Raw genomic sequence first — 19,336 nt, 5'->3', positions numbered from 1 at the left:
GAGCCACTTCCTCATCTCCTCAAACCCACAACCTCCCACAGAAGAATCCCAAAAGTGCCCCCTTGTGACAGGATACTTTCTGGGACTGGATCAGACTCTGAATGTGGCTCTCCAGCAGGGATATGACATCCTCAAATCCTGCCCTGAAATGAGATCCATCCTTCACGAAATCCTCCCCACTCCACCAAGAGTGTCTTTCCACCGTCCACCTAACCCTCGTAACCTCTTGGTCCATCCCTATGAAATCCCCAAACAACCTTCCCTACCCTTTGGCTCCTATGCTTGTAACCACCCCCGGTGTAAAACCTGTCCCAAGCACCCTCCCACCACCACCTACTCCAGTCCTGTAACCTGGAAGGTGTACACGATCAAAGGCAGAGGCACGTGTGACAGCACCCATGTGATTTACCAACTGACCTGCCTACACTGCGAAGCTTTCTATGTGGGAATAACCAACAACAAACTGTCCATTCACATCAACGGACACAGGCAGACAGTGTTTGTTGGTAATGAGGATCACCCTGTGGCTAAACATGCCTTGGTGCACGGCCAGCACGTCTTGGCACAGTATTACACTGTCCGGGTTATCTGGATACTTCCCACTGACACCAACCTATCAGAACTCCGGCGATGGGAACTTGCCCTTCAGTATATCCTCTCTTCTCGTTATCCGCCAGGCCTCAATCTCCGCTAATTTCTAATTTCAATTTGCCGCCACTCATACCTCACCCGTCTTTCAACAACATCTTTGCCTCTGTACTTCCGCCTCGACTGACATCTCTACCCGAACTCTTTGCCTTTACATATGTCTGCTTGTGTCTGTTGTGTGTGTGTGTGTGTGTGTGTGTGTGTGTGTGTGTGTGTGTTATTACAAAACCAGGACGCTATGGAGTATCTTATTTTAATTAAAAAGGGATAGTTGGAAGAAACGGAAAAGCAAGAAAGAAAAATTTTCAGGGAGATGTAGGATCCCAGAAGACTAGCAAAGGGAGTCGAGGAGCTCTTATGAGTACAGTGAAAAAATCACAGACACAGTGCAGAAACAACAGTCAAAATTTTACCTACGAAGAATGGACAAAAACTGACTGAGCACAAAGGTCTCTGATTACATCACATTGTTAAAGTCCACTTCTAAGTGGGTAGAAGAGGTCAAAAGAGATGCACGAGAAACTGCTGTTACACTACAGCAGAGCCAAAACAGAGAATAGCTGAGAAGCACAGTCAACAGCACAAAATCATTTGAAGAGAAACCACTAAATAAGAGGTCCACAAATTACACTGAAGAGGAGAGAAAGAAAAAAGTGAAAGAATGAAGAGGTGATGGAAAGAGAGGAAAAGAAAGCCGAGAAGCTCGAAGTTCTACACGGTCCGCAAATTGCCAAATTCAGAACGAAAACAAAACACTGTTAAAACTCTGTAAATAAGATATTTTATTTTTTTTATTTTTGTACCCAATTTTTGTTCATAGTAAATACTGATGTCTTTACAAAATTAGCAATTAAAATGAAAAAGATTTTATACAAAAATAATTAAAATTTCCATTTGATGAGAAATATAGAATTTTAGTAAAAGTAAAAAAAAAAAAGTTGCTACTAGCAAGATTGAAACTGGTACTTTTACAATTACGAGACACTTACACTATGTACTCAGCTACCGACAGCTGTGTTAATGAGCTTGAAATGTTTTGTGCATAACAATACTCAGAAATCTCCTAATCTCCAATGGATTTTTTAGTATTTGTGAGAAATGTGTCACAGTGTTTTAGAAAACATGAAAGGTCACTGAGCTTCAAATTCTATTTGTCTGAAGAAAATTAAAGAGGATCAGTCCTTAATATCACCTCATCAGATTGATATTCACAAGAAACAATCTTGCACATACTGGTAACTACAATTAATAGACAACAAATTGTCTCAATACACTGACAGATATAGATATTTACACGGACCAGAATTGTTTTAGCGGGGAGTAGACCTCGATTGAACAGATCGAGCTCTCTAAGGGATTCTACAACTGAAGTAACTATAAATCATTCCATTCCCCCGAAGCAGGCACCTGTCATGTCCACTGGTGTGCAAAACTTACAGACGAAGGTAACCTTCACACGATGTGTGTCTGCCGAGTAGCAGCTTGATGAAACTTGGACCATACATAGAAAGAACTGATACAGTATAGTACAGACAGTAACTGAAAGAAATATGTAATAAGATGAACAGAAATGACACTTTTATTTGAAGACAATAATTACGCCAATGTCACCATGACTTATGACGGTACTCTGAAAATTACAAGAGGCAGGACAAGATTCTTAATAGGGTGTGCAATCATCATGCTCTGCAACTTACTACCATGCTGGTAAGGAGTTCTTGTGGGAGGGAGTTCCATTCCTCCACCAGTGCAGTTGACAACTGCCAAATGGCCGTCAGTGTATACGGACATGCTGGAATACATCTCCCCACCACATCCCTAATGTTCTCGACAGGATTTACGTCGGATGGCATGGGCAGGCCAGTCTGTTCGCCACATATCCTCTCATCATTCCAATAGCTCCGTTGTTTGATGCAGTCGCACATTGTCATCCATAAAAATGAATCTGGGGCCGAATGCACCCCTGAAAAGACGCACGTGGAGAACAATAATGTCTCTCAATAATGTCAACCAGTAAGTACACCATGTTCACAGATTTGGTGGTCCGTGCACCCATGCAACATTATGCCCCACACACTGTAACACCAAGATCACTAAAATAATAAAGTTTGACAATGTTCCTGGGTGCATTACGTGTTCCTACCTCTCACAATCTGAGGGTATGTCTCGAATCACTATTCGGACTGAATATGCTCTCATCTGAGAAAAGCGCGCGACTTCACTCCTCACTGGTCCAGTCTCTATACTCACAGCACCATTGCAAATGGTGCTGCTGACATGTCAGTATCAACGGAACACCACTTACTAGTTGCTGGGCAAAGACACAACACACACCATCACCATCCCACTGTGGGGTGTGTGACTGCGTGCCTTGCAGTCCTGTTAAATGTGGTTTCCTTCTTATCCACTGCTCAATGTAGCGGTCATCTGCTGCTGTAGTCGACTGTAGTCGGCAACCTCCTCTCCTTCATGCAGCAGTGCCTGTGGTTCAAAATGCTTCCTGTGCATGCTATACAATCCTTCGAGCAATACCAAACTCCTGGGCTACGCTTGTTACATGCCATCCTCCTCCCAGTTTCCCAATCATTGTCCCCTCTGTGTGAAGTCATCCAAATTTTATTTCTGAGCCACTCTCTAAGTGACACGCGCAGTCTTTTCCAATTCCTTCAGCTGTCTTGCATTGTGGAGCCAGCCTCATTTGGCGCCACAGCACGGTGACCTAACACCATGTAAAGTGCAGCGTTCTCTGTTCGATTGAGAACTGTCTGGCGACATGCTCCAACAGTTCCATTCACTTCCACTGAGTGGTTAATATGTTACATTACTTTATCTAATTCATTCATAAGTTTTGCACAGGAGTGTATTATGGTCTGCACACTGTCAACTAATGATAACATATAGTTGGGTACAAAAGTCAGCTCTATTTGTAATTACTTTCCCAGTCTTTTACCACTCCCATTTTCCTTTCTTTTCAAGCAGGGACAGGCTAAGAAGACAAAGCCATCAACAAACCTATTTCCATGGCCTGAGGCTGAAAATTATGACAAAGAAATTTCATTACATGACAGTTGCCATGTTCCCCCTAATCAATATACCGAGTCTGAATAAATATATGCAACACATTACCTGATACACAACCGCAGAGCCTTTTATAATCTTTCCTCATTACTAAAACTCTTAAACGACAAAAAAGTTTATGGATTTGTGGAAACAGTGACGGAAAATGGAAAATAGAAAAACATTTGACTTTCAAGTGTTAAAAGTAATGTGAAAACAAAGGGGGAAAAAAGAAAGGAAGATGGAGTAGGCATAAACAGAAACTCAAATTATATTGAGCCTACCAATACATGTAAGTGGATTGCACTAAAGTACAATAACAAAGGAAGAGAGTGACTAACAATGCACCAGAATTGACTTCTCAACAACTGGCGATTCACTAACACACATAAGCTTTTGGCCACAGCCTTCATCAGAAAAAGAAACACACACCAATAATTCATACACACAAGCACATCTCACACACACATGACCACAAACTCCAGCAGCTCAGACCAGAAATGAATGGAAGCAGCAATCTGGAGGGGCAGAGAAGTGGGAGAGAGAGCAGTGTACAGGTGGGGGGCAGGGGTGGGGGGGGGGGGGGGGGGGACACTGTCCTGCAGTATGTGCAGGGACTAGAATTCCAACAGGTGCAGCATCAAGAGGTTCTGGGGCAGGGAGGTAGGGAAAAGCAAGAAAGCAGAGGAGCGAGGAAATACGGGTGGGTGCGTTGGTAGAGGGCATCATACAAAAAGGGTTGAAGAAGAGAAGTTGTGGGTTGACGACGAGAATGGGGAGGAGGTGACAGAACAGAGTGGGTGGAAACTGTTGGGTGGAAGGTGTGGGGACATTATGTTACCGCAGATTGAGGTAGAGATAATTACAGGAGTGGAGAATGTCTTGTACGGATAACTCCCATCATAAAAGCTGGTGGTGGAGGGGAGGATCCAGATGGCTCGGGTAATCAAACAGTCATGGAAATCAACCATGTTATGTTCAGCTGCATATTGTCCCATAGGGTGGTCTACTTTCCATTTGGCCAGTTTGGCGGTGGCCCTTCATCCTGGTGGACAGCTCATTGGTAGTCATTCATACCAAACAAAGCTGGTATATGACATGGCTGCTTTAATATGTGACGCTTCAACGTGGTAAGATAAGCCTATGACAGGACTGGAATAGGAAGTGTTGGGTGGGTGGATTTGGCAGGTCTTGCACCTGGGTCCTCCAAAGGGACATCATCCCCATGGCAAGGCATCGGGATTGGAAACGGCACAGGAAAAGACTAGGATGTAATGGAAGTTCGATAGGCTATGGAACACCACTGTTGGAGAGGTGGGAAGGATCTTGGGTAAGATGTCCCTCATATCAGGAAATGATGATAGATAATCAAAATCCTGACAAAGTATGTGGTTCATTTGTTCCAGTCCTGGATGATACTAGATGATGCAGGAGGCACTCCCTTGTGGCTGGTTCTTGGGGATGGGAGGAGGACTGGAGTTGTGAGGGAAATGGCACAGGAGATCTGTTTGTGGACTAGGTCTAAGGGACTGTGACAGTCTGTGAAAGCCTTGGTGAAACCCTCAGCATCCTGGGCAAGGGAATTCTTGTCACTGCAGATGTGCCATCCCCACATGGCCAGGATGTATCTACATGTACATCAATATAGATACTCCGCAAACTACATTACAGTGTGTGACGGAGAGTGCCCTGCCCCACTGCTAGTCATTATCTTTTCTGTTCCAGTTGGAAGTAGAGTGAGGAAAAACCACTGCCTATACGCCTGTGTATAAGCCCTAATTTCTCATATCTTATCCTCATGATCCTTACGCACATGAATGTTGGAGATAGAAGAATTGTTTGCCAGTCAGCTTCAAATGATGGTTCTCTAAATTTCCTCAATAGTGTTCCTCAAACAGAATGTCGTCTTTCTCCTGGCATTCCCATTGAGTTCCCAAGGCATTTCCGTAACACTTGTGTGTTGTTCTAACCTACCTGTAACAAATCTAGCAGTGTGCCTCTGACCTGCTTCTTTGTCTTCCTTTAATCTGACCTGGTGTGGACCTTAACCACTCAGTCATACCAGTATCGTATATGTGGTCTCCATTACAGATGAACCACACTTTCCCAAAATTCTCCCAATAAACTGAGATCAGCCATTCATCTTCCCTACCACAGCCCTCACACGGGATGGATTTTTGGTGTGAAAGAAAGATAGCTGTTGAAATTTGTAGCACAGCCATGGGCATCCACATGCCCCTCCTATGCCAACCTATTTATGGGCCATCTAGAGACATTCCTAGCCTACCAAAATGCCAAACCTCTAGTCTAGTCCAGGTTAGTTGATGACATCTTCATGATCAGGACTCAGGTCCAAGACACACTATTTTCATTCCTTCATTACCTCAAAACCACCTCTCCCATTCACTTCACATGGTCTCCTCAACCCACATGACACCTTCCTAGACATTGAGCACCTCCTTTCTAATGACTCCATCCACACCTCTGTCCATATCAAACACACAAACCACCAACAGTACTGCATTTTGATAGCTGTTATCCCTTCCATACCCATACAGCCTGGCTGTTGTGATAAGAACTCCCTTGCCCAGTTTGCTGAGAGTCTCCTCAAGGCCTTCACAATTCACAGACAGGAAGTGTCCCGCAGACCTAATCCAAAAACAGATCTCCCTCAATTCTCCCACCACTTCCAAGAACCATCCACAAATGAGTGCTCCCTTTGTCACACAATATTACTTTGGACTGGAAAAACAGAACCACATCCTTCACCAGGACTTTGATTACCTGATATCAAGTGGTGACAAAAGATACTTGCCACCCGTTCTAAACTGGTGTTCCACAGCCCACCCAATGTCCACAACATCCTAGTCCACCCGTATGCCATTCCCAAACCCAACCCCAACCCTTTGCCACAAGGATCATATCCCTGAGGAAGACCCAGGCGCAAGACCTGCCCAATTCATCCACACAGCACTTTCTATTCCAGTTCTGTCACAGGTTTATCCTACACCATCAGAAGCTGGGCCACCTCTGAAAACAGTCATGTCATATAACAGTTCCGCAAGCAATCATTGTACAGGTTTTCATGTCAGTATAACTACCTACAAGCTGTCTACCAGGAAGAACAGCCACCAGAAAACAGTAGCCAGGAGCAAAGTGGACTACCCTGTGGTACAACATGCTGCTGAACATAACATGGTTAATTTCAATGGTTGCTTCACTACCCGAGCTATCTGGATCCTCCCCGCCACCACCAGATTTCATGAACTGCACAAATGAGATTTATGCTTATGAGACAGTCTCTGGTCCCCACCCATCTTTGCCGACTCCTCTGCTTTTTCACTCCATTTTCCCCACTTACCTGCCCCACAACCTCCTGTCGCTGCACCTGTTGGCATTCTAGTCCCTGAGCATTCTGCCAAACAGCGCCCCTACCCCCCTCACTCGCCAACCCATACACTGCTGCCCCTTCCACTTCCCGCCCCTCCAGATTGCTACTTCCATTCCATGTGACAGTTGCATTCCGGTCCGAGCTGCTGCAGTTGGGGCTATGTGTGCTTGAGGTGTGCTTATTTGTGTAAATGAATGGTGTGTATTTCTTTTTCTGACGAAGTCTGTGGCCGAAAGCTTGTGTGTGTGTGTGTGTGTGTGTGTTTTAATTGTGCATCTCTGCAACTTATCATGTCATCATTCCAGAATGTAGTAATCTATCTCTTCCTTATTTTTTGATAGTCCAGTAATCCATCTTTTCCTACATTTCTGATATTCCAACTGGGAATTTCCATTGTTCAAATGTTAAAATAGATATCCCTAGGTGAATAAGTATGCGTCAATTACATGATCACTTCAAAAATGGGCAGACAACAAAATAACATGAACTTCCACAGGTAAATTGCAATGACAACAAAAGTGTTTCCATTGTTGTAAGGACAAACTCTTACATCTTAAATGGAGTGCAAAATCTGATCTGTATGGCAAAAAATTTGTACATTGCATAAGAGTTAACTGCAATTGGTATACTGCACAGAAGATTGATGAGTAAAAAGTTAGTGGAATATAAAACAATAGAAAATCCAAGATGGAATAATGACAATATTATGAAAAGGATACATTGCTATTCACCATACAGAAGAGATGCTGAGTTGCAGACAGACACCCAGAAAGATTGCTTTAAGGGTGGGATTTTGGCCAAAAGGTCGCCTTGTAACGTAGAAAACACACACACACACACACACACACACACACACACACACACACATTCACAATATACACACATGTAACCACTGTTTCTGACCACTGAGCTCAAACTGCAAACAACTGCACTTGATCGATGAAGCAACCTTGCGTGGGTAGTGGGGGTAAGCAGGAGGCTGGGGTGGGAAGGGGGAGGGATAGCAGGGTAGAGGCTGGGACGACATAGTGCTGATTGAGGAAGAAGCATTCAAGGACATGGTGGTGACAGCATATGACTGTTAGGTGCAGTTGCAAGGTTTGAGGACGGGGAAAATGGAAAAGGGGAGCAGGAGAGGAGGAGAAAAGGACTGGTGGGTGTCTTGGAGGAACAGAAGGCCATATAGTGCTGGAGGGGGAGCAGGAAAGGGGATAGCTGAGTGAAGGACAGGGACTAGTGAAGGCTGTGGACAGGGAAGGGGGGGGGGGGGGGGGTTGCGAATGTGGGATATGTTGCGTGGAGAGTTCCGACCCACAGAACTCAGAAAAGCTGGTGTTGCTAGGAAGGATCCAGATGGCACAGGCTGCAATATATCTTACGTTCCTGTAACCCATCTTCCACTCTTCTCCCCCCCCCCCCCCCCCCTCTCTCCGCCACCATAGTCCCTGTTATTCACACACCTATCCCATTCCTTGCTCCCACTCCAGCATTACATAGCCTTCTATCCCTCCAACACACACACTAGTCTGTCTCTTTCTTTCCCCTCATCTACCTCTCTTTTACACTCCCCCCCACCTAAAACCTCCCCACTATGCCTAGCAGCCCTACTCTGTCCCCAACATGTCACTGTATATTCCCACAAGCATCACTACACCCTCCCAACCCCAAACTCTTCCTTACATTCACCACTCAAATTGCTTTGCCTAGCAGGTACAGTTGCTCAACAGTCCAGCCTCAGTTACCTGAGAGAGTGGTCATGTGTGTGCAAGTTGTGCTTACATGAATGTGAGTTTGGTTTCTATGATAGAAGCAGTCCTCTTAGCCAAGAGCTCACATGTACAGCAGTCTTTTTGCGTGCCTGTCTGTGACTCAGTATCTCCTTATATAGTGAGTATCCATCTATCCTTTTCATAATACTACCAGTGGAATGTAAAGTAAGATAGAATTTTGGTTGTATTAATGAAGAACACTTATCTGGAAATTGCTGTGAAGAGTTGAGGCAAAATATTGTAATTTTATCTGTATACAGAATTCCAGGTGTGGAAATAATGGAACCACTTTCATCAAAATTCCAGTGGCTATTGCAGAAACTTAAAACATAAGCCAATGAAAGAGTCATAATAGTTGCTGATTCCAACACAGATTTAGTTATTGAAGTCAATAGTGTGGTGTCACTGCCAGACACCACACTTGCTAGGTGGTAGCCTTTAAATCGGCCGCGGTCCGGTAGTATACGTCCGACCCGCGTGCCGCCACTGTCAGTGATTGCAGACCGGGCGCCGCCACACGGTAGGTCTAGAGAGACGTCCTAGCACTCGCCCCAGTTGTACAGTCGACTTTGCTAGCAATGGTTCACTGACAGATTACGCTCTTATTAGCCGAGACAATAGTTAGCATAGCCTTCAGCTACGTCATTTGCTACGACCTAGCAAGGCGCCATTATCAATTGCTATTTATCTTGTGATGCATGTACCGTCAGACCGATGTTCAGAAATTATGGATTAAAGTTAAGTATTCCAACAGCTACGTACTTTATTTGCTAGACTCAAATCCTTTAACTGTTCCAGACCTCACGCCAGCCTGCGTGAGCTTAAACGCGTGCCTTTCGGCTTCACCTCCTAGTGGCTTGGCTGTCTTGCCAAGTCACAACAAATAGCTCGGCAAAATTCATTGACTATTCAAAAATTGGGTTTTTATGCTAATTTCACTGATTTTACTCGAGTAAACAAACCATCAACAATATATAAAGAAAATATTTTAACAAATTTTACTTATACCGAGAAAAATAATTTTTGTTTATATTTAGGACTGCCTGATCATTGTGCCTATTTATGGAGTGACCAACAATGGAACCTTGCTTTAAAAAAAAAAAGCCAGCACCAAATGGCAGTTTTACAAAAAAATATGAACTTATTCCATCACAGGTAAAATAACAGACTGTACTACAGAACACAGTACAGTATTTGAAATTTTGTCTAAATTCTTGGAAAACTTCCAGCTCACTTTTTAATGATGCTTCCCCTCTTGCTGTACAGCATAAAGAAGTAGCAAATGAAGTAAAGAGGGTTGCTGAAGGAATAAAAACATTAACTGTTAGAAAAGACAGCGACATGGGGAACTAAAACACAGCTAACGTCCCAACTTTGTTGTCTATATAAAAGGTACAAAAATATTTTCAGAACGGCACAAAAGAACTGGCAAATAATACATTTATCTTGGGTAGTAAGAACAAATCAAAGACATTTTAGTCAGCGATCAAAGCTGAAACATGCACTATAGCTAGAGGTCCCAATATTTCCAAAATCAAGACAAAGGGCCAAACTCTTAAAATCCTGCTCAAATTTCAGCACTGTTTAATGAATTCTTTACAAATGTAAAAAAAAATCAAATATTAATGTACAAGATTACACAGATAAGGTTAATTTCTTTGGCACTGAGCAATTTTCTCTCAGGAAATTCAGCAAAATTACTACGAAAGATGTAAATAATATGATACTGTCACTAAAAAGAAAGATCAGCAGGTGGGATGGAATAACAACAAAAGTGTTACACACAGTCTCTAAAATAATCTGCACAACCACTATCCGCAATAGTTAATAAGTCTTTGATGTTGTTTTATAGATACTCTGAATTACGAAATAGTTAAATCACTACTCAAAAACAGCACAAAAGAATTTATGAGAAACTATCACCCAATACCTCTACTTCCACCACTATCAAAAATATTTGGAAAGGGACTCACAATATAAACTCAAAATTTCACACAAAAATTTAAAAAAATTCAAATAATCAGTATGTGTTTCAAAAAGGCAATAGCACAATACCTGCTATCAACCACTTTGTAGACAAAATTAGCTCCTCTCGAGACAACTGCCTACACGGCACAAAAAATTCTTGTGACCTACTGACAGCCTTCGATAGTGTCAACCACTGCTTGCTACTCTCTAAACTCGAAAAAATAAGGCATTAGGGGCACTCTAATAGAACAGTTTAGGTCCCACCTAACAAACTGAAGACAAGAAGTGGTTATAACATCAGGGAGTGGGAACTGTGGTTCAGAATGCAAAACCATTTCATTTCACAAAGAATTCCTTAAAGCTCAGTTATATCTCCCATTTTTTTTCCTTAATATTGACTGTCACACAGTTTTATTAGCAAATGACGAATCTGAAATCACTGACACTAATAGTATGTACCAAAGTCCCCAAACTATCTTAAATACTCGAGAAAAATTAGGTAACTGCTTTAATCTAAATTACTTCAAATTAAACATCGAAAAAACAAAGTTACGACAGTTTAAAAAAAACCAGGTCAAGTTAAATGATGTTCAAATTCACCACAAAAACAACGATTTAAAAAACTGAACTCCAACCGAACAGGTCATGAAGACCCTACAGTACCGGTTGGATGGCATGTTATCCTCAGCCCACAGGCGTCACTGGATACGGATATGGAGGGGCATGTGGTCAGCATACCACTCTCCCGGCCGTATGTCAATTTACGAGACCCAAGTGATAGCCCAAGCCTACAGAGCTTAACTTTGGTGACCTGACGGGAACCTGTGTTACCACTGTGGCAAGGCCATTACAAAAACCAGGAAGCAAAATGGTCATGAAAATCCTAGGAATGCACCTGGAGAAAAATATGTCACAGGCCTCGCATATATAACACTTCACAAATAAATTAAATAGCCCAGCATTTGTAATGATGATGGTATACAATACTATCAGCAAGAACGTAAGGAAAGAACACCCATAAAGTTCAAGATCGGCAGCTCATTTTGTACTATGATGAAATAGCAGAGAGAGTGTCATAGATATGATACACGAATTTCGGTGTCAATCGTTAAAACTACGGAATTTTTCATTGTGGCAACACCTTTTCACTAAAGATCAATCACCAATTTTATCTTCCAAATGTGAAACTATTTTGTTGACACCAACCTGCTTCGGGAGAAATGTTCATCCTAATAAAATAAGAGAAATCAGAGCTTGCAGAGAAAAATGTAAGTATTCATTTTTCCTGCACACTGTTCGAGAGCAGGACACTAGAGAAATAGTATGAAAGTGGTTTGATGAATCCTCTGTCAGGCACACGAGTGTCAATTGCCAAGTAGTCTTGTAAATGTAAGTAATATATTACATGTACTTTGCATCTGTAATAAGATATGGAATTAAACTTCGGCATAGCTCAAACTTTTTTTTTTTTTTTTGTCATCAGTCTACTGACTGATTTGATGCAGCCCGCCACGAATTCCTTTCCTGTGCTAACCTCTTCATCTCAGAGTAGCACTTGCAACCTACGTCCTCAATTATTTGCTTGACGTATTCTAATCTCTGTCTTCCTCTACAGTTTTTGCCCACTACAGCTCCCTCTAGTACCATGGAAGTCATTCCCTCATGTCTTAGCAGATGTCCTATCATCCTGTCCCTTCTCCTTATCAGTGTTTTCCACATATTCCTTTCCTCTCCGATTCTGCGTAGAACCTCTTCATTCCTTACCTTATCAGTCCACCTAATTTTCAACATTCGTCTATAGCACCACATCTCAAATGCTTTGATTCTCTTCTGTTCCGGTTTTCCCACAGTCCATGTTTCACTACCATACAATGCTGTACTCCAGACGTACATCCTCAGAAATTTCTTCCTCAAATTAAGGCCGGTATTTGATATTAGTAGACTTCTCTTGGCCAGAAATGCCTTTTTTGCCATAGCGAGTCTGCTTTTGATGTCCTCCTTGCTCCGTCCGTCATTGGTTATTTTACGGCCTAGGAGCAGAATTCCTTAACTTCATTGACTTCGTGACCATCAATCCTGATGTTAAGTTTCTCGTTGTTCTCATTTCTACTACTTCTCATTACCTTCGTCTTTCTCCGATTTACTCTCAAACCATACTGTGTACTCATTAGACTGTTCATTCCGTTCAGCAGATCAGCGAATCGTATCATTGATATCCTTTCACCTTGCATTTTAATTCCACTCCTGAACCTTTCTTTTATTTCCATTATTGCTTCCTCGATGTACAGATTGAAGAGTAGGGGCGAAAGGCTACAGCCTTGTCTTACACCCTTCTTAATACGAGCACTTCGTTCTTGATCGTCCACTCTTCTTATTCCCTCTTGGTTGTTGTACATATTGTATATGACCCGTCTCTCCCTATAGCTTACCCCTACTTTTTTCAGAATCTCGAACAGCTTGCACCATTTTATATTGTCGAACGCTATTTCCAGGTCGACAAATCCTAAGAAAGTGTCTTGATTTTTCTTTAGCCTTGCTTCCATTATTAACCGTAACATCAGAAATGCCTCTCTCGTCCCTTTACTTTTCCTAAAGCCAAACTGATCGTCACCTAGCGCATTCTTAATTTTCTTTTCCATTCTTCAAACAATATGTCTGTAATATTAAGACATCAAAAAAACCATCATCAGAAATACCCAAAACATGAAGTGAAGAAAACCGAGTTGCACTCCTAAAAAAATCCAAGTATATTAAGGGTTCCATTACAGTACATCTGCAATCTTATTACCTTTGTACACAGTAAGCAAAATTTATTTGTAGTGAATCAATTTCAACTTGTATATGATGCCAGGAATCAAAGTGTATTCTTTGTAGATCATTTTGCATCTAAACTTTTTACCCACAGGCTACAGTGTTGTTAATGGCAGATCATAACACACAAATGAAAGAGTAAGTTAAATGCACTGCTCTGTTCTTAAATGCTGACAGAAAAGAAAGAAACAGAAAGTGGATGCCAGATCCCAACAAAAGGCACAGGCCTGCTATTGTATTACTGACAGCTGTGTAAGCACTGAACAGTGAGATACTTCTTTCCTGAGATAGGTGTAGAGATATCAATCGTGCAGCAGTTTCTTACCTCCTATGCATCAAATCAGGTCATTTTGTTGACATATACATATTTCACACTTATCTCAAGATACACCAATTCTACTGTCTCAATGTTTTTTACCCATTTTATGCGTCTTATAAATACTGGAGGGAAAAAAAGTTTGCAGGGACTCAGTTACAGTAACTTAGAAGATCTGTAAGTGGAAAAAAATGTAAATTGGCATCAATCATAACAGCTTTATTTTGAAGACGAAAAATTTTGATGGTGAAACCACAGACAGTAACAATAAGTAGTGGTGGTTGCTTCACAAAGAAACATTTTATGTACTGTGACACACATTTGCAACTTCTACACCACAATGCAGTACACGTAGTATTCTTACAGCACTGAAAGCATCTTCTGCATCTTCAAACTATCTGCTGTGTCATAACTGTAGAAGCCATGGCAACTCAGTCAATTATTGCCAGTGGAACACACAAAATATCTTTAAAGTCACATCACATGCTGCTGTGAGAAATAGCCAATGCTCATCCCTCTATACTACAAAATATGAATGTAAATGAAGTGAAGTCGTACCTGTTTCTTCTTCCTGAAATGAAAATTCAGTCTCTGATCCAGGATCCGTATGGCGCTCTGGCAAATCAATCAACCTACAAATGTCATTTTTGAAAACCTTGGTTGGGATGGTGGCATCATCTGAAAAACATATAAATGGGAATAAAATTGTAACCGCTTCCTTTCACTTCACTGTGACGAGACTTTGAAGTGATAAGACAGTTCAGTTCATAAATTGCTCTCAATAAAATGGTAAAGTAATCTCAAAGAGTAAATACACTCCTGGAAATGGAAAAAAGAACACATTGACAACGGTGTGTCAGACCCACCATACTTGCTCCGGACACTGCGAGAGGGCTGTACAAGCAATGATCACACGCACGGCACAGTGGACACACCAGGAACCGCGGTGTTGGCCGTCGAATGGCGCTAGCTGCGCAGCATTTGTGCATCGCCGCCGTCAGTGTCAGCCAGTTTGCCGTGGCATACGGAGCTCCATCGCAGTCTTTAACACTGGTAGCATGCCGCGACAGCGTGGACGTGAACCGTATGTGCAGTTGACGGACTTTGAGCGAGGGCGTATAGTGGGCATGCGGGAGGCCGGGTGGACGTACCGCCGAATTGCTCAACACGTGGGGCGTGAGGTCTCCACAGTACATCGATGTTGTCGCCAGTGGTCGGCGGAAGGTGCAAGTGCCCGTCGACCTGGGACCGGACCGCAGCGACGCACGGATGCACGCCAAGACCGTAGGATCCTACGCAGTGCCATAGGGGACCACACCGCCACTTCCCAGCAAATTAGGGACACTGTTGCTCCTGGGGTATCGGCGAGGACCATTCGCAACCGTCTCCATGAAGCTGGGCTACGGTCCCGCACACCGTTAGGCCATCTTCCGCTCACGCCCCAACATCGTGCAGCCCGCCTCCAGTGGTGTCGCAACAGGCATGAATGGAGGGACGAATGGAGACGTGTCGTCTTCAGCGATGAGAGTCGCTTCTGCCTTGGTGCCAATGATGGTCGTATGTGTGTTTGGCGCCGTGCAGGTGAGCGCCACAATCAGGACTGCATACGACCGAGGCACACAGGGCCAACACCCGGCATCATGGTGTGGGGAGCGATCTCCTACACTGGCCGTACACCACTGGTGATCGTCGAGGGGACACTGAATAGTGCACGGTACATCCAAACCGTCATCGAACCCATCGTTCTACCATTCCTAGACCGGCAAGGGAACTTGCTGTTCCAACAGGACAATGCACGTCCGCATGTATCCCGTGCCACCCAACGTGCTCTAGAAGGTGTAAGTCAACTACCCTGGCCAGCAAGATCTCCGGATCTGTCCCCCATTGAGCATGTTTGGGACTGGATGAAGCGTCGTCTCACGCGGTCTGCACGTCCAGCACGAACGCTGGTCCAACTGAGGCGCCAGGTGGAAATGGCATGGCAAGCCGTTCCACAGGACTACATCCAGCATCTCTACGATCGTCTCCATGGGAGAATAGCAGCCTGCATTGCTGCGAAAGGTGGATATACACTGTACTAGTGCCGACATTGTGCATGCTCTGTTGCCTGTGTCTATGTGCCTGTGGTTCTGTCAGTGTGATCATGTGATGTATCTGACCCCAGGAATGTGTCAAAGTTTCCCCTTCCTGGGACAATGAATTCACGGTGTTCTTATTTCAATTTCCAGGAGTGTAAAATGAATGAATACTCCTGGGTAAAAAAAATAACCCACTAACTTTACAGAGCAGTCACACAAAAATAAGGCATAAATATAATCAAACTAAACTTTTGTGTAATCACCACAGAGTTCTTATTGAGCAAATTAACAATGAAGTCATAAAACTGGGTGACAAGCTTTTGAATTTATGGTGGATGAAGAGGAGGACTGGATGGAATCAAAAAGAAGAAGGAGACAAGTAATAATGACCAAGAGTGATTTTGGTGCACTAAATGTTTTCAAAGCTAAGCCTTTTCCACGTGCCCGAAAAAGGGGAAGTTTAGAATCTGAGTTTTTTACACTTACGGTTGTGAAATGGACGTTTAATCAAAAAGCCAATTAAAGCTGTGAGTATCAGCCAACCACAGAGACACACCATGTCTGGAATCTCTCTCTCTCTCTCTCTCTCTCTCTCTCTCTCTCTCTCTGTGTGTGTGTGTGTGTGTGTGTGTGTGTGTGTGTGTGTGTGTGTGAGAGAGAGAGAGAGAGAGAGAGAGAGAGAGAGAGAGAGAGAGAGAGAAATGTATTGTTATGGACTGGAGGGCGCACTCAAAATAAAAGGCAGCAGAAAAGAGAGAGGAAATATGTAGAGGGGCCGAAGCAGGCTTTTCAGCAGTGTCCGTTCCATTAGCCATCATGCTATATGAAGTCATTCTGCATAATTTAACAATTACCTACAAACATTGTAACCATACTATAAATAAACTGCTTATCGACACATTTAAAAATTCATAATGATAAGTGCCACGCAAAGTTGTTCCAAGTGGTTCGTGGTTCGTTTCTAAAGTTTATTTTACGTAAAAGCCCAGAAAATGAGATGAAGTTGTAGATTCTAAAACTGTGACACAGTGGCTTTGAAATCCATCTGAGAATGCTTTATAATATAGTTAATAACCCTGGGTTACCTCGTTTTGGTCATCTTGACAGAAACTTAAAATCCCTCTGGCTACGTAAGAAGAGACCCTCGAAAAAATAAAAACCAGTTTATATACATTTCAGCATTGACAGTCACATGTGAGTGTGTCTGCTACTACATTTGAAGCCTAGTTGTCATGTTTTGGTTGAGGTGGTTGGCATTAGATACCACCTTCACTGTGTGCAACTTTGGATACTAGACAACAAAATGCATGCTTTCAGACTCTCTCCTATACTGTTGTTAGGGCAATGCTTTAAAAAAAAAAAAAAAAAAAAAAAGATTACTATAGTTATCCTGAGTCTGAAATTGAATTTAGCAGCTCAGAAAGTGAAGAAGAATGTGATCTTACGTCATCAGAGACGAACTGACAACATTTTGTCAGTTTAGCGACAAGTGCTCACCAATGGTACAAGATAAATACATACACTGTACTGCAATCAGCTCCTTCAGGATTTATATTCACAGGAAGCCATTGTGAAATACACAATTGGACTTCATAGATACAGAGAAACTAAACAATGACTTAAGTTTCAGGATCTTTTAGTCAAAGTCCAGTGCACGAGTATACCGGGATTTTATTGCTGGTGGTTTTCAAAATGTTGTAACTCATTGTTTTGAGTTTTGTAAGCTGGCTTTGTGTGTCTATATGTAATGTCATTCATTATAGGATGTTTTTCATTAATAAAATAAAATACTGTTGGAACATAATTTGAAAAGAAAAGTTACATTAACCAGTTCAATATGCAGAGTTTTTACACTACTGGCCATTAAAATTGCTACACCACGAAGATTACGTGCTACAGATGCGAAATTTAACCGACAGGAAGAAGATGCTGTGATATGCAAATGATTAGCTTTTCAGAGCATTCACACAAGGCTGGCGCCAGTGGCGACACCTACAACGTGCTGACATGAGGAAAGTTTCCAACCGATTTCTCATACACAAACAGCAGTTGACCGGCATTGCCTGGTGTAACATCGTTGTGATGCCTCATCTAAGGAGGAGAAATGCATACCATCATGTTTCCAACTCTGATAAAGGTTGGATTGTAGCCTATCATGATTGTGGTTTATCATATCGCGACATTGCTGCTCGAGTTGGTCGAGATCCAATGACTGTTAGAAGAATATGGAATCGGTGGGGTCAGGAGGGTAACATGGAACGCTGTACTGGATCCCAACGGCCTCGTATCACTAGCAGTCGAGATTACAGGCATCTTATCCGCATGGCTGTAACGGATCGTGCAGCCACGTCTCGATCCCTGCGTCAACAGATGGGGACGTTTGCAAGACAACAACCATCTGCACGAACAGTTCAACAACGTTTGCAGCAGCATGGACTCTCAGCTCGGTGACCATGGCTGCAGTTACCCTTGAGGCTGTATCACAGACAGGAGCGCCTGCGATGGTGTACTCAACGACGAACCTGGGTGCACGAATGGCAAAACGTCATTTTTTCAGATGAATCCAGGTTCTGTTTACAGCATCATGATGGTCGCATCCGTGTTTGGCGACATCGCGGTGAACACACATTGGAAGTGTGTAATCATCATCGCCATACTGGCATATCACCGGGCGTGATGGTATGGGGTTACACGTCTCGGTTACCTCTTGTTCGCATTGACGGCATTTTGAACAGTGGATGTTACATTTCAGATGTGTTACGACCCGTGGCTCTACCCTTCGTTCGATCCCTGTGAAACCCTACATTTCCGCAGCAGGATAATGCACGACCGCATGTTGCAGGTTCGGTACTGACCTTTCTGGATGCAGAAAATGTGCGACTGCTGCCCTTGCCAGCACATTCTCCAGATCTCTCAGCAACTGAAAATGTCTGGTCAATGGTGGGCGAGTAACTGGCTTGTCACAATATGCCAGTCACTACTCTTGATGAACTGTGGTATCGTGTTGAAGCTGCATGGGCAGCTGTACCTGTACACACCATCCAAGCTCTGTTTGACTCAATGCACAGATGTATCAAGGCCGTTATTACAACCAGAGGTGGTTGTTCTGGGTACTGATTTCTCAGGATCTATGCACCCAAATTGCGTGAAAATGTAATCACATGTCAATTCTAGTATAATATATGTGTCCAATGAATACCCGTTTATCATCTGCATTTCTTCTTGGTGTAGCAATTTTGATGGCCAGTAGTGTATATAAACGAGAAGAAAGAAATGAATATTGCAGAAAAAATAAGAA

The 19,336-nt window shown here is 42.9% G+C and overlaps 1 protein-coding gene across 1 annotated transcript in view; it reads right to left on the bottom strand.

The window, feature by feature from the left end:
• The window catches only part of LOC126424798 (uncharacterized), a 106,153-nt gene that overhangs the window by 42,498 nt on the left and 44,319 nt on the right, over positions 1-19,336 (bottom strand). The window contains exon 4 of the mRNA XM_050087585.1: positions 14,519-14,638. Within this exon, the coding sequence (XP_049943542.1) occupies positions 14,519-14,638 (120 nt within the window). The remainder of the gene's footprint in view (positions 1-14,518; positions 14,639-19,336) is intronic.

The sequence above is a fragment of the Schistocerca serialis genome, chromosome 10 (genome assembly GCF_023864345.2).
Source record: "Schistocerca serialis cubense isolate TAMUIC-IGC-003099 chromosome 10, iqSchSeri2.2, whole genome shotgun sequence".
Taxonomy (NCBI): Eukaryota; Metazoa; Arthropoda; class Insecta; order Orthoptera; family Acrididae; genus Schistocerca; species Schistocerca serialis.
The sequence above is the reverse complement of the archived record's forward strand: the minus strand, read 5'-3'. Positions and strand labels throughout refer to the sequence as shown.